At 36.7% G+C, this 16769-nt stretch overlaps 1 protein-coding gene across 1 annotated transcript in view; it reads right to left on the bottom strand.

Moving 5' to 3' along the window:
* LOC145684692 (pancreatic triacylglycerol lipase-like) overlaps nucleotides 1–16769 on the bottom strand; it is a 48737-nt gene that overhangs the window by 18587 nt on the left and 13381 nt on the right. Inside the window, exon 2 of the mRNA XM_081757073.1 lies at nucleotides 1195–1282. Coding sequence (XP_081613199.1) covers nucleotides 1195–1282 — 88 coding nt within the window. The remainder of the gene's footprint in view (nucleotides 1–1194; nucleotides 1283–16769) is intronic.

Here is a 16769-nt window from a genome sequence, read left to right on the forward strand (position 1 = left end):
GCTTCCTTCCTTCCCCAATCCTTTCTTCCTTCCCTTTTCCCGGATAGTGTGCTCGCCGAGGGACGTCATCTCTCAAATCGTGAAGGGCTAAATGGCCTTAGATGCCGAAGGCCCAGAAATCTACAAATAATAATAATAATAATAAAGACAAGAATTTAATTTTGTTTCCAGCCATACCCACTGTATAGTGGTTAAGCGTGTAGGTCTTTGGCGCACGTGGTACTGGGTTCGATTCCTGGCGAGAGGGCACACAAAACTTAGTTTTACAATATTTTACTTTTTATTAATTATCCGTCTCCTTTAGCCTAAGGGGCATAACTGTGGGATGTTATTAAAAAAATAATTCAATTTTTGTTCTGTTTTAAAGACTACGTAGATAGAAACTCTAAGGGGTACTTAACTATAATGAAAGCTATACAGTCATCGATAAAAGAAAATGACAAATATATAGTTGTGGTGGTGTGTCAATAAGTTAATGAGTACTGTTCATTGTAGCTATGAAACCATACATATAACAAATAAAAAAAATATGATAAAAGCACACTCTTACCATTACTAATGTGTGTTACACTTTGGTCGGTCAATATATATTGAAATAATGTGTCTGACGATAATAATAACATGTCTGATGAAAGTAATGATATATTTGATATATTGCCGAAACGGTAATGCAGATTAATAGTCTAATAGATAATAAGCATTTTGTGAGATTATATTTTATATAAAATATTGAGATTAAGCCTATTGGTTCTAAGTGATTATTGCTGTGGTTTCAGTGTTAATATTTCGTTGACCTTGAGCATCCATGTCTAGTATGCGTAGAAAATTACGTTATCTGGTACTGGTACAGGTTTCATTGAACTTTTCCCATGGTACTAGTTATCCAATTATTTCATTTTACATAAAGTATTTCGAAAGCTATATATATATATATATATATATATATATATATATATATATATGCTATATCAATTGGCACAGATACATGGTTCAACCTACGTTCCTACATAGGCCATGAAGAATACTCAGCTAACAACTTCTTTAGCGAAGAATCCCAATAATCAAATGAGAATTACCTAACTCAAACAGAAAATATAAAATCTTATATCCAGATTACATATAAAATATACACTATTTTCTTTTTATCGAAGGTTTTATATATTTAATAAGAATTCAGAATGTGCTGAAACTTACCTTGTCCATAAATAAAATTGCACAGCTGACTGAGAAGACCTGGTAGCCCAAGGTGCAGGACGTCTGACATGATCGTTTGTTAAATGCACTGCAACATGAATAAATTATCGTTATAATAAATAATATAAGCAATAGATGGAATCCTCCAACACTAGAGTATTCCGAAGAAAAAAAATCATGAATAGAGTCCCACGACACACTGAAAAAAATATATATATATATGAACATAATAAATGTTCGGTAATGATCACTGTATGGACAACGAAATGCTTTCTTCTATGAGCATTTTTTTAAAATTATCATTAAATATACGAAGATTAATTCAATGTAAGCCCAAAAACTTTATTATAAATTTGAAGTGTGATGCTATAGTTGTGAAAGTTGACATGGTCGTTCCACTATCAATATGCACCAAGGTGGAAAACCGCTTTGTCGTAAGATTTTTGACGGGCGATGGTGCGAAACCTATCGAGATTCATCAGAGAATGAAGGTACAGTACGGCGACGCATGTCTGTCACAGCAACAAGATTATGAGTGCAGTAGGAAATTCTTAAATGGTGTAATATCTGTTGAAGCAACAAGCATTTCGAGTTGTGACACCGGAGAAGATTGAAGCTGTAATAAGGGACAATTGCCGACAGACTGTGGATGAAGTAGCGACAGTAATTGACATAAGTCATATAGTACAGCGCATAACATACCCACGATGTGCTCTTTCTTCGGATAGTGCCGCCAGATGGGGTAACACGGCAGCTGGCAGACGAGCTGAAACAGTGACGTGTTGAAGTATGTGAAGAACTTTTATGGCGATTCAAATGATTTGGATTTGAATTGAGTTTAACTTCTATTTCAGCAGCGAGGCTATATGAGATATAGTTCTGCTACTTAACATGGGATCCGAACCAGGGGTAAAAATGAGAGAGAACGCGGGTAGACGCCGTTACCTCACTTTCAAAAAATATCTATGGCGTCCCCCACTTCCTAAAAAAAAAATAAAACGGGCAAAGGTAGGCACGAGGGACGGCGTGACGTCATGCGTGCTCCTACCTTTTCAGATTCAGTTTTATCCCTGATCCGAACCACATGAGCTCCCGTCGGGAATCTAATCTGGGTCTCACACCACAGACACTTACGCTATCTCTATAGCCACCAGAGAACTCCACTTTAAACGAAAAGTTAACGACTTTCTGACGATCTCGTTACTGAGTAATAAACCTTGGAATACGTTCATCATCATTCAACCTCAAAAAGTTTCTAACATGTCATCTGCAGGGAAGTTATTGTTAACTCTCTTCTGGGTCCTACATCCGTCATTTTAGAGCACTATATGCCTAAGGGACGTACAGTTAACAATGTCTCGTATTACGAAACAAGCAACACGGCCCACTGACAACAAATGTCCTCTTGCAGTGTGACAATGCCCTACCTCGTACTATTAGTGCAACGCCTGTGATCATTGAAGACCTTCATTTTGAATATCTACATCATTGTCCCGACTCACCTAATCTCACGTCAGTGATTTTTGCATATTTAGACCCCTTAAAGAGGCACTAGGGGTAAAGAAATTTAATCTCATGAAGAGGTGCAACGAATGGTGGTTGACTCTGGTGCATAGCTGGTTTCACAGCCAACCATTTTTTTTTTTTTTTTTTTTTTTTTTATAGAGGCATTGAAGCACCTCGTAAGTAATGTCAAACTTGTATCAAGCGTGAGAGATTATGTAGAAAACTAATATTCATGTGTTTCTCATTCGCTCAATATTTTTTTTAAAAAAGATTTTTAAGGTTGAATAATCAAATTCAATTAAAACCGTTTTGGTCATTTTATTTGAACTTTAATATTGACAACGGAAGGGGTGATCAAATGAAACTTGCTCGGCACCCCTGGTGAAACAGTCGATGATATAGGATTGAATCCTATTATTGTAGTGTTATGTAGTAATATATATACTTGTAGACTAACATTAGTGTAGTAATCATTGTGAAATGTACTCTGTCTTTGTAGAAATAAAATTTGAACCATGGAATTCACCACTCAAATACAAGTCGGATCAGCGAGTAATCATCCAGTCTCTGCGTGCAGAGGAATGTCAGCGGGCTAAAGTGTTTCCTAGGATGAACGAATCTTCCAGGATGCATATGCCGAGACGGCCTACGTGAATTATGCACAAACCTTACTCACAGATCAAACAACATGCGCTCGGCCGAGACGGAAAAATCGTTTGTTCTTGTTCGAAGTATGCGAAACATTCCCAGCCCACGACGGTTACCCCTGATACACATGCATCTACATGAATGTCCTTCATCCAACGGAGAACCTCAGCTAGTTGACATCCTTCTGCACTCAGAAACTGGATACTGCTCGCTGATTCGACTTGGGTGGATTTAGGATGGTGAATGTCATGGTTTAAACCTTATTTCTGCAAAAGACAGGAAACGTTTCACAATTTTCACTACACTAATGCCACAAAGATATCCTGTTTCTCTACTTCAGCTCTTAATTTTGAGTTTGCTATAACTATTGTTGAAACACAGGGTAAAGAAACTAGCCACCCTTTCCCTGTTCTACTGGCTTAGTGGACTCGCCCAGCTATATTAGGGTAAGTGGGACCTAGACCTTCCTTCAGACAGAACACGCAGACTAAGTTCATATCTTGGCCAATTTATTATTATTATTATTTTTTTTTTTTCAGTACAACAAAGCCTATATAGTCCGTTATTGACTCCTTCATCCTAAAGCCGTTACTATTCTATACAAGATTTCTTTCACTGTCAAAATTAAATTTACACATTGCGACATTAAGACTTAAGCTTCATATCACACAATAATAAAGGGTTCGGTAACATGGACGCCCGAAGGGGAGGGCAGGGTGGGGCCCGACCCCTCCCTGGTTCACGAAAATGTATCAAATTTCTTAAGATTTTCTTAATACAAATAAAAAATATCAAACGTAATATAGCATCCAGGGATTTGAGCCCCCCCCCCTAGAAAATTTTCTTCGGGCGCCCATGTATGGTAATGATTTTTATACTTATCATACTTATACAATGCAATCAATACCACCCGTAAAGGCGGGTTAAAGAAAGGAAGGTACGCTATATGTAATTGCCAGAAAAGTTATCTGAATCCTTACATATATATATATTTTTAAATAAAAGAATCTTGGTAGTTAGTACACTTGAGAAACTTGTGAATTGTAGGAAGTGAAGGTGATACAAAAAGAATGTAACACAGCTCCTCCGTGGCTAAGCGGTTAGCGTACGCGCTTTTGGCGTGGGAGACCCGGGTTCGATTCCCGGCGGGAGCTCATGTGGTTCGGATTCCACGTTAATCAGTAGGTCCACGTCTCATATAGCCTCGCTGTTGAACGGGACGTTAAACTCAAAATCAACTCAACTCAACAATGTAACACAATAAGAGATAATTTGTTTACACATACATTCTGTTGTGCGTAAAAGATGGTTCAGAAATCTTTATGAGGATGTTAACTTAATGTCTTAACTACATTTCATGTTAAGTTGATTTTTTTCGGTGTCGTCCCACGTGCGACATTCCTACTTGCGACAGGAACTGTTAACTGTCCTATGAGCGACCGATTCGATCTGTTAACTGCTCTATGAGTCACCGATTCGTTCATACCAAGATAATAGAAGAAGATAAGGTTCCCTCTTCTTTAATTTCTTTCGCGCTAGTGTGATTTAAAACCAAACAAAATATACTATGAAAAATTTACGTTCCTAGACTCTCATTTCTTCCAGCCGTTTCACAATTATAATGAGCATTAATTGTAACAATTAACAATTAAAAAAAAAAAAAAACTTAATGAGATACCTACAGGAAAAACTTCAGTCCCTTCCCTTACTTTACATACCTTTACAAATAAACAACATGTGGACATAAACAATTTCTTAACAAACATCCTTAACAATTAATCAGATATAAAACTGAAACGAAATCTTTAAGATTGAGTCGCACGGTTATGCCGATTAGGCTAAAGGAGACGGTGATCATGAGAAATGAATGAAATGGTGGAATGAAGAAAGTGGAAGCAAACGGGAGAAACCCGAGCAAAAGCGTCAATTAGGAAGGGACAGGAGGGGGCAATTGCCTCCCCCAAGAGTTTGAGAAATACATGTACTCCGTGAACGTCTTATGTCGCTGGTGTTCTTGTCCCCCCTAAGCGAAGTCTGAAATGACGCCTCTGAACCCGAGAAAACCCACGAGCATGGTGTTTGTTCACCACAAAGTGCACACGCCGGGAGCTGGAATCGAACCAGCGACCCCATGCACTATACGTTCTTCCTAATATTATACTTTTTAATTCATTTCTATAAGTACACTGACTATATCAAGGGAAAAACTAACTAAATAATTAGGGTAGCTCCACCTCTGTCTATGATTCTAATGTAATTAAAAATTGCATGTTAAAATGATACGGAACATACGTTTAGCTTGGATATATTTGTGGCATAAGAAAGAAATCGAAAACAGGGTACTCACCACTTGAAGATATCAAAGAAATCTAAAAACACTTTATTCGAAGAAATTATTACACAAGTTCAAATCTGTCGCAGGACTCAACAGTTCACCCAGCTATAAGGGATTCTATCACATTGCTATACGACAAGCTTTTATGTATAAGTCAAAACAAGGGAGGAAGGCAAATTAAGCAATTAGTTTATGTTTTGGTAGCTTACAAGAGGGAGGGAAGGTAATTTAAAGAGTTTGTTTACCTTTTGGATTGTTTAGAGTCAACTGCATTGTAATTGGTGGGCTTGGTTGGGAATAGCCAATCAGATAAAATTGATCTCAAAAGCTGTCTTTTATTGTTGAAATGTTTTACTCATTTTATTCGTAGAGTCTTAGGAAGTCTAAAAAGTAGATAACTGGCGAAACTGTTACAGGTTTAAGCTTTCCAAAATAAAATATATTGTTTTGCTTAGTGAGTAATTAGATTTGAATTAAATTAAATACAGAAAGCGGAGCTTTTGAAGAAAGGGGATATTACAATTGGATTTTCAATAATTAATTACATAGGAACATACTTTTCATGGAAATATCCCTGTTGTCTCCTCGTTATTTGATATACTTTATGTCAAATCTAATTCAAAATTAACATAAGTTTTATTTGAACTCACAGTAGGGCCTAAAGGGAAAATATATCTGACGAACAGTGTCACTGGCACGTAGACTTTTCATAGCAAAGTTGTTCGGACGCTAATAACGCCAGAGGCAAACATGTTTTACGAGAGGGAACCATATCATCTTCCACCTTCTCAATGTAAATGAATCGGTCGCTCATAGGACAGATAACAGTTCCTGTCGCTAATAGGACTGTCGCTTCTGGGAGTAATTCATTTTTTTCCACAAAGAAATATGGAACAAGAAAAGAAAATTAACACAGTCAAGTTGCAAAATTACATCACCAGATGGCATGTACTGAATCATATGTTTTATTGATAATAAGAATGAATCATATACTTTACATGTTATACTTTTCAATGAAATGTTGCAAAAAAGAAAAATTGAAAAGAAAAAGACTACGTATTGGTATTGGGACTTATATTAACGTTTCCTCCATAACAGAACGCTAAATAGAACAGAACGTTGTAGAGAATTTTATAATTAATACTAAACTACAAAGGAAGATTCTTGCAATGTTATGTCCCAAATTAAGTTAAATTTAGACTCTTTTCTGCATAAAATGAATTACTTATTGCTAGGTGCATTCGTAGTCTTGGGTTTGTTAATGAAACACTTTCTTCTATAATAATTGATAAACGTGCTTTTTTTCATGTAGGCCTATAAATGAAAATTATGTATAATTATATTTCCCATGCTTTATCAAGCATCTGCTGTACTAATGTGGAGTTAATCAGCAGTGGTGTATTTACGATTTCATTTCGGGGGGCTTCGCCAACTTTATTCCTGGAAATGTGAAAATTCTGCAAGATATTTCATTTACTTTAAAATAGTAAATTAAATTTCTGGGGGCTTAAGTCCGGAAGCCCTCATAAATAAGCCACTGATAATCAGTTACCCCATTTTTATTGCAGATTCAAGAGCTGCCTTGCTATATTTTCCTGATGCACTGTGTAGATGGAAAGCTTACTGTTATACAAGATATCACAATAATTATTTATCGAAGAGATTGCCATGTGTCAAGTGAACACCGCAATATTGTTAAGAATTTATCTACACAGGTTTTCAATACATAAAACACAATTTCTTATCGGTATGTTATTAGGGAACATCTTAATAAAGCCAAAGGTTACTGAGCCAAGAACTATTTTGTTAGTATTATACAGTAGTTGTTTTCTTATTAGCATCTTGAAAATATGGAATTACATTTAGCAATACCGTACTCTACGAAGCCATTTTAATTAACTTTATGATAAAATTCTAAATAATTCCTGTCCATAATAATGTTTTCTGCATTACTTTCAGAAATTAAGCAAAATTGTCTAGCTCATTATTGTTAATATCATGTACCAAGTAAACTTATAGTTAGTTTGTAACACAATGGCTGCGTTTAAAGTGAACTCTAGAAGCTAATAATCTATATCACTGCAAATAAAAATGCATTATGTATTATGTGTTGCGCATCGGCGCAAATCTGTCTTCAACATTGGGGGGGACGGGTAGGGATGCGCTCGAGTCGAGACATGTCTCGAATCTCGACTCGACTCGACTCGAATTCGAGTCGAGATTCGAGTCGAGACACACTTTGTAAAATTCGAGACGAGTCGAGACAAACGTATTTCTCGACTCGAATTTTCGAGTCGAGACACGAGTCGAGTCGAGACGGCTCTTAAAAATCTCGACTCGACTCGAATGTCTCGAAAATTTTTCTATAATTTTTAATATTATTTTGAAGAAAGTATTCACTCAGAAACAGCCTTGAAACTAATTCCAGCTTTTATTCCTTCAGAAAGGTACAGAACGCATAAAATTAATAGTTAATCTTTAAAGATCAAGATTTAATTTTCAGCTCAATTCAGTTAATTAGAACTAATAGTTAATGTTGTTGTATTTGGTTGTACTGCAAATATAATGATAATAATAATAATTGATTATCTAGTTTGTATAAAACTATTATCCGTAGTTTAAATCTAGTTTGTATAAAACTATTGCGATAAAGTGAACTTCATAAATTCTCTGAATGAGCAGTTGATAGTCTATAGTAATTTAGCATAGTTATAATTATTGTTTTTGTTCCCATGAACGCAATAGGGTTACGTAACTTCTGGATTATTCGCTTGCCCAACTATTTTGAGGCTTTAATATGTTGCAGCATATCAAGAACTACGGATAATATATAATGAAACATTTGTTGTACATCACATATTGTGATACGAGACTATTTCACATAGTATATCTTATCTAATACTAGCAGCGTTCACCCCGCTTCGCTGCGGTCACCCCGGAACGCAATAAACTTTGTTACTTAGATAATTTTTACTTTTTCGCTTTCAAGTGATATGATAAAAACCATAGAAGATTACAGTAAATGTTAACATTATATCGCCTGTCATTTATGTTAACCCGCCCCGCTTCGCTGCGGTCACCCCGGAACGCAATAAACTTTGTTACTTAGATAATTTTTACTTTTTCGCTTTCAAGTGATATGAATTGCAGTAAATGTTAACATTATATCGCCTGTCATTTATGTTAACCCGCCGAGTGACACGGTCATGCGGGTTGCATATAAATACGTTTATTTTTACCTATGATGAACTAACAAAGGATTTGTACGTTATGGACACTTGAATGGTCAATTATCTCAAGACACTGGTAATTGAAAATTAAAGTGATATGATAAAAACCATCTAGGGTCCAAATCCTAATAACCCCCCAAAAATGAAAGAAATTGGTTCAGCCGTATTAGCGTGATGAGGGAACAAAGGATTTGTACGTTCTCTTTTATATATAAGATAAATAAAATAAAGAGTTTGTTTGTGAGTTTGTCTGTCTGTTTGTGTGCGACCTGGGGACCAGACGAGTGGACCGAGAGTTCCCAAAATTTGGTCACGGGTACCTTGGTCCAGGTCCCAGATCAAGACGAAGCGTTTATTTTTAAATTTCGAACCAGGGGGGTCTCGGAGGGGACGTTTACTGGGACCGACCTGGGGACCAGACAAGTTGACCGAGAGTTACCAAATTTTGGTCACGGATACCTTGGTCCAGGTCCCAGTCTAAGGCGAAGCGTTTTTGTCAAAATTGTAACCAGGGGGGTCTCAGGGGGGCGTTTACCGAGACATGTAGTAAAAGTAATCCAAATTGATCGACATTAGTGTCAAATCCATAGTTTTCACGGTCGCTGAGATCAATGGTGACACTTCCATCAGCGATGACTTGCAAATTCAGCTACCACTGTATGCGGGCCGGGTGTCAGAGGGTGAGGAATACCGAGACATGTATAAATAGCCCATATTGATTGATACTAGTGTCAAATCCATAGTTTTCGCGGTCGCTGAAATGAATGGTGATACTTCCACAGGTGTTGACTTCCAAATACAGCCCCCATGCGAAGAATGGGTATATTAAGCTAGTATTACAATAAATGGACTGCTTGGATGCCAAGAACTAGTACAGATAAGTACCTTTCACTTCTGTGAATAGGTATTTTTTTTAAGGATTTTTGTAAACACTAAATTATAAAACAATGAACTACATACAGTAGTTATGGTTTTGGTTCCCAACATAAAAGAAATATGAATTGTTCATGAGATATTGAACTTCAACTTTCACTCCTGGAAAATTTCAATTTTGGAGTTAGGCCACTTGGCATCGAAGCAGTTCACTGTAAGATAAATACATTCCGCACATTAGTAACATAGTTGTTCAGGAGCCTTCGATTTCCATCCTCTCAAATGAATGCTGAATGATTGCTTGGTACATGCTGACTATATAGGAGAAATAGTGTATTAAGTTTTCGAGCTTTGGTGCGTATCCGTATTTACACTCTGATATAATTTTAAGTTCACACTCAAATCGAGCTAATTGTTTAATACATTTCGAAAGCTTTTGTTTATATGCAGCTCATTAAGGAAAATCTATTTCATAATCGTAACATTTATGTACTAAGAAACTATGAACGTAAAGTGGACTCGACCTAGCCTCGTGGCTGCTGTGACTCAGTGGCACAGCTTTCACCCTTGGTGTTTGAGGACTCTTTATCTGTGTGTGTGTGTGTGAACTCCGTGGCTAGTGTACGCGTCTTTGTCGTGGAAGACTCGGGTTCAATTCCCGGCGCGAGCTCATGTAGTTCGGATTCCACGTTAATCAGTAGGTCTACACTTCATATATCCTCGCTGCTGAAAGAGACGGTAAAGTCAAAATCAACTCAACAATATATATGTGTGTGTGCTTATGTGAATTTCCTCGTGGCTGTATGGTTAACACATACACCTTGATCGCGGGGGACTCTGGTTCGATTTACGGTGGAAGCTCATGAAGTTGTTACCGGTATCCCACTTTAAACTGTAGATTCATGCCTCATATAACCATATATATAATATATATGTCTTTGATACACTTATTTTCCGACTTGGAAGCCATCGAAAATTTCCGGACACAGAGTCCCGTAGACCGAAAATGAGAAACATGGCTACAGAGTAAAACTGCCATAAAAATTTAAGCTTTTTAGGCTAACTTAATCCTTATATATAATGCAACTAACTTGGCCAAGCTATAATGAAGGAAATGCTATCATTTGCAACACTCTGAGAATAGAAAATGTTCGCCAGGTATTACTATCCTCCCCTCTCCTGCAGAATGAAAACCCTGACTAAAACTCAATATTATATATATATATATATATATATATATATATATATATATATATATATATATATATATATATATATATATACAGTGGCGGATCTAAGGGGGGGCTATAGGGGCTATAGCCCCCCCCTTGACGCTCGGGTATACACAGAATAAAATGGACTTCAATCCTGCTTTACACTGGATAAAACGGAAAAATATGGTCTAGCCCCTCCCTTGATCATATCCTGGATCCGCCCCTGTATATATATAACTATTTTGTGTAATGTAACAAACAGTGGCGGATAGTATTCATGTTTTCTTGCAGAGGTCCTTACGAGGGTTCGCTTCCATCTTCCTCTCCCCAAGAACTAATAAATTAAAAAATTGCGATTACTTGTTAATCTTGTAAAATTGCGATTACTTGTCAATCTTGTACAAAGGACGCAATTAAAGTCCCAGTGTAACACCCCTTCACATTTAGATTTTTGCCCTGGAAGAAAACCAGTTATTATTGTTTCTTGATTTCTCAGTCTCACCTACATAAACATACGAATAGAATTAAAGGATAGGACATGTTTAGAGTGCTTGCACGTGACATCTAACTATATTTCTCATCAAATGTGTCACAGATGAAAATGTCCGTTTGTACTGCCTCTATTTTCTGGTACACATGTTTCATTTATGTTGCTAAAATTCGTTAGGAAACAAGTACAGACTGCGCCTGTGTGCCTGACAAAACGTAAATGTACTGGATAATTATTTCTTCACTTTCTTCAAAAAAAAAAAAAAAAAAAGTAACCCATCTCATGTCGGCTAACAAAAGGAGGTAGCGGACCAAAGATAGCCGTTGTTTACCTAAGGCCGTTACACAGCAGGGGTTTCACTCAGTCAGAGAGAAAAAAAATAATTTAAAGTTTCTACATTTGTTTTGAACTGCAATATACTTCTTCCTTTTATTTTAAGAACCATTTCCTTGTCATTTGTCTGCATCAGAAAAAAATGCAAAAAAAATCACTAGAATGTGCCTATTTACCCAAAGTACGTACTAGATCACTAGTTCAATAGTAAAATCACTAAATCTAGTATTATACGAAATCATAAATGTGGCATCCCTGGGTTGGAGCGAAAGTAATGCTTGGAGTAAAAACTAGTCCGCATTTCTACTGCGTTCTGTTGTTGAATTCACAGAAATGTTCAAAAATAAATTCAAGAAGTAAAACACGATCCTACAAAAGACTGTTTACTTGCTCACTGGTTTTAGTATTGTGAACTGAAACTCAAGTCGCAGTCATGTTGAATACTTCTGACCCTTTCTAGTAGTTTCTACTTTACAACTTGAGGTAGGATGAGGGTCGAGTCGGAAGCGGTATGTATTGTTTATACTACTTACAATGTTACCCCCCATAAAATATAAATTTACCCTTTCTCCCTTCCCTTTTTCGAATACAATGAACCGACTCTTTTGCTGAAGAAAGATGCTAAGAGAAAATTGAAACATCTGTGTCTAAACTTTCTTTGAAGCGCATTCTTTTGTATTTGTAGGGTTTTGCGAGTGTTTTCACGTCAATATGAAGAGATAGTTAGCCAAATCTTTTACCATGGACTCCTGCTGCGAACTGACCGTGAGTAAACATAAACACCCGATCTCGCTGTGCTCAATTTCTCTCGCATACGTGAAATGGGTGTTGTTGTTTCCAAAACAAATAGGAAGTTACCTTGTGCTTTTGCATTTCTGCACGCACACAGGTACCATTGCTATATTTTAATGATTAGAAGAAATATCAAAACCATCCAATATATATGATACGAAACAGCTAACAGAGGGAGGCAAAGATTATAGTATACCAAGTTTTCCGCGTGGTACCATTATGGAGAATAAATATTTGATAAAGTCACGTAGATGCGCTTAAACCTATTCCATCTGTCCTTATAATTTTTCTGGTCTCATCAATTTCTCAGGAAAATACGTACAACATATGTCCAAATTCCATATATACTATTTCTAAACTAATGAGTAAACTCATTAAGAACACCAACTAATATCAATAAACAGGAAAGAAAACAATACTTTATACTTCTATCATTTGGTACACATCTCTATGAAGCACAGCTTGTTTCTTTTCGAAATAGCTCCTTCGTGTCACAGCTGTGGTTAGTTTTGTTTTGTGTTAGGATGAAAGAGAGAAATGCAACATTTGCTTCGCGGTGAAGTTATATATATTATTAAGATGAGCGGTGATAAGCGAGGTTTAACAAAGAGTGCCTTTCGGATGCACAATTTAACGGGTAGTTGCAGTGCGTGTTGAGAATCGAACCAAAGCTATGTAAGACATGTCAATATTGAGCTATTTTGTGGTAAAAGTGAACTTCAGAAACACACAAAAGACTTGAAACATCAAGCTAATGCAAAGCAATTGAAAAATAGCCTACCTATCGCTGCATCTTTTCTGTGGCTAGGAACATGCAGTGTGTAGCAACAAGAATCGTGTTAAGGACTTTTTTTTCGAACATAACATTCCCTTCCACACCATAAAAGACAATATAATGTTTGTTAAAAGAAAGTGCACATAATATTTTTAAATTTTGTTTGTGATCCTATCATGCATAATTATAAATAATGCCTTTCATACTACGAGAATGAGTTCAACTATACGTCGTGGCCCTTCTAAAGCGGGGCCGCGGTGGCTCAGTGGTAGATCGTTCACCTCTGGTGCTTGGGGACCCTGGTTCGATCCCAGCTCGCACCAAGTGAACTTTGTGGTGGACAAACACCGTGTGCGTGGGTTTCCTCGGGGTTCTTCCGTTCCTCCCACTTTCTTCATTCCACGATTTCACTAATTTCTCATCATCACCCCTCTCCTTTAGCCTAACCGGCATAACCGTGGGACGTAAAACTCAAAGATTTCACTTCATTTTTTCCCTCGAAAGCGATATCTTTCAAAATTATTTATTGTTAGATATTGTAAATTTACGGTATCTATTTTAGTGGACGGGAAATTTTGCATCTAATCGGATAATTTCATGGCTTCTAACAGGAATTCGCAGTTACGAAATTTGCATCACTGTCTTTTGAAAGGATGCCTAGAAAAAATACTACTAGAAAATAACTGAAAACATAAAATGGATTTGATAGCCAAATTCACGTCATCTTGGTTCGTCATCATTTTTCTTTAAATATTTGTATTTAGTATTAGATTAGAGTTTAATGTCCCTTTCAGCATCAAGGCTATATGAGACGTGAACTTACAAATTAACGTGGGTTCAGAACCATAGGAGTTCCCATCGGAAATCGAACCTAGGTCTCCCGCACCAAAGACGCGTACGCTAGTCATATGGACAAGGGTGTTCGATATTTAGTAATGTGTACATAAAGTTGTGAAATTGCGCTTGTATAATGGAATGCAATTCCTTCTACTGACATAAACCTTCACAATACTTAGCTGGACAAAGTATCTTTAAAAAGAAAATGTCACTCTTTATGTTTCAGTTCCTGGTTCGACTGAAGGATGGAACAAATTGCAATGAGCGTTTTTGGATCCTACTTTGTGTAGTTGATTCATCATAAACTTGGTATTTGATACGGATATGAACTATTACACTTATTTGGTGTTTATTTCTAAATAAGTCCTAATACAATTTCATAAAGTTGTAATTCTTCTTTAGTTTGTATCACTTTACACAATGACAAATCCAAAAGGTGTGTTGTATTGGTGCAGTACCAGTTTTTCACGTTTTTCAAAATGTTCCAAAACCCAAAGAATAATCTTTAATTTCTGATATTTTAGTCGTCACAAATTACAATTTTATAATGTAGTCAATGTAACGTCCCGTTCAGCAGCGAGGCTATGTGAGACGTGGACCTACTGATTAACGTGGAATCCGAACCACATGAACTCCCACCGGGAATCAAGCCCAGGTTTCCCACGCCAAAGGCAAGTATACTAACCGTTAGCCACGAAGGAGCTCCACCATAATTTTAGTGGGCGATAAGAAATATTTCGCCAGTGCTTTTACAATAAATAAAATTTTATAAGTATTAAAGAATAGTGGTAAGAGATTTTATAATAGCTCTTTTATTTATGAGATATGAGTATTTAAAAAAAAAAAAACTAAAGAATAGGTTGGCGGAACCACAAAGGACTCGTAAAATAAACTTTCTTATAAATACATACGCACCTTACTCACCTTTTATAATTGCTATGCTTACGTTCTCCATAAAAATAGAAATTATCTTTTAACGATACTTTACACAAGATCATGAAGTGGGTTCAAATTTAATTAAAGGCAAAATACAATACAATAATCCACAAATATTGCCTCAAGTGAGTTTAAAGATTTCTAAACACTAGTGCGAAACCGGGCTCTGCCGTTGCGATCGATTTACAGGTCTTGAGACGAAAGTAAGAAGGGCCTTACGCACACAGTATGCCTGTAACTTTCCCCCAAATGGGTGTATCTTAAAACTAACCTCACCATTATTTTTCTAATTAAATTCTAGCCCGAAATTATGTATCATATTACCCTATTCCCATTTTGAAAACTTGACCTTAATTCAAAATGGCGGATTTCAAGATGGCTGCCATCAAGGACATATCTACCATACGACTTCCCCCCCAGGACTTATATGTATCCACATGGTTTTTCTTCACTTTTCTTCATTAACGCTCCGTTTACAAAGGGTAGTAAGGGACTTCTGTAGTAATCTCTAATAACCACATCACAACTCTTAAAAGTTATTTTAAAAAAAAAATAGAAAACATGCACCATGGCAAAAATTTGTCATCACAAGTAATGATGCATACATGCCTTCTATCAGCAAAAAAAAAAGTTTCATTGAAATTGGAGCCGTACATTTGAGTGATGTCCCTTGTGGGATGTGATTGAACGTGACGTCAGAACACATCGCCCCCCCTTCCCGGAATTTACGGGAATTAGGTGACCTGAGTGAGCACATGTGGTGCCAGCTCTCTCCAGCGAGCTATCAAGGATCATTGCGTGTATGCCAAGACGTGTCGCCGTTTTTATCCATGCCAAAAGTCGACATACTGACAATTAGGTAGGTAGTCATGATGGTCTGGCTGATGTGTGCGTATATTTTAACTCATACATTTTGTCTCGACTCGAATTTCGAGACGTCTCGTCTCGAATTCGAGTCGAGTCGAGACAGAGACTGTCGAGTCGAGACACGAGTCGAGACAGAAACATATTTTCGAGTCGAGACAACATTTTCTCGAGACGAGTCGAGACAGGCTTAAATCTCGACTCGACTCGACTCGAATGCATCCCTAGGGACGGGTAAGACCGCTCCCATATATATATCTATATCTATATATATATATATATCTATATCTATATCTATCTATCTATCTATCTATCTATCTATCTATCTATCTATCTATCTATCTATATATATATATATATATATATATATATATATATGTGTGTGTGTGTGTGTGTGTGTGTGTGTGTGTGTATGTGTGTGTAAGCGATGTTCAAAATATGTATGAAGTTGAAAAACAATGCTGTGAAGAATCAGGGGACAGAATTGTCTTCAATGGCGTATTTAGGAGGCTATCGGGATCAAGCTCCCCCTGAAATAAATTTGTTAGTTTTTCGCATTCCAAGTACAACAATAATTCTTCTAACCATTTCTAAGAATGTCATTGACTTTCCATTTTCTTATGCTATTTGTTCAGAAATAATACTGTATTTGCCAAATTTCATTCCATGTAAGAACTGCGTCCTTTTGTTCTTTCTTTCGTCCTTTCTACTTTTCTGTTTCTTTTTCTTGACGTTACTTTCT

Source organism: Thermobia domestica, chromosome 5 (assembly GCF_964235325.1).
Source record: "Thermobia domestica chromosome 5, izTheDome1.hap1.1, whole genome shotgun sequence".
Classification (NCBI taxonomy): domain Eukaryota; kingdom Metazoa; phylum Arthropoda; class Insecta; order Zygentoma; family Lepismatidae; genus Thermobia; species Thermobia domestica.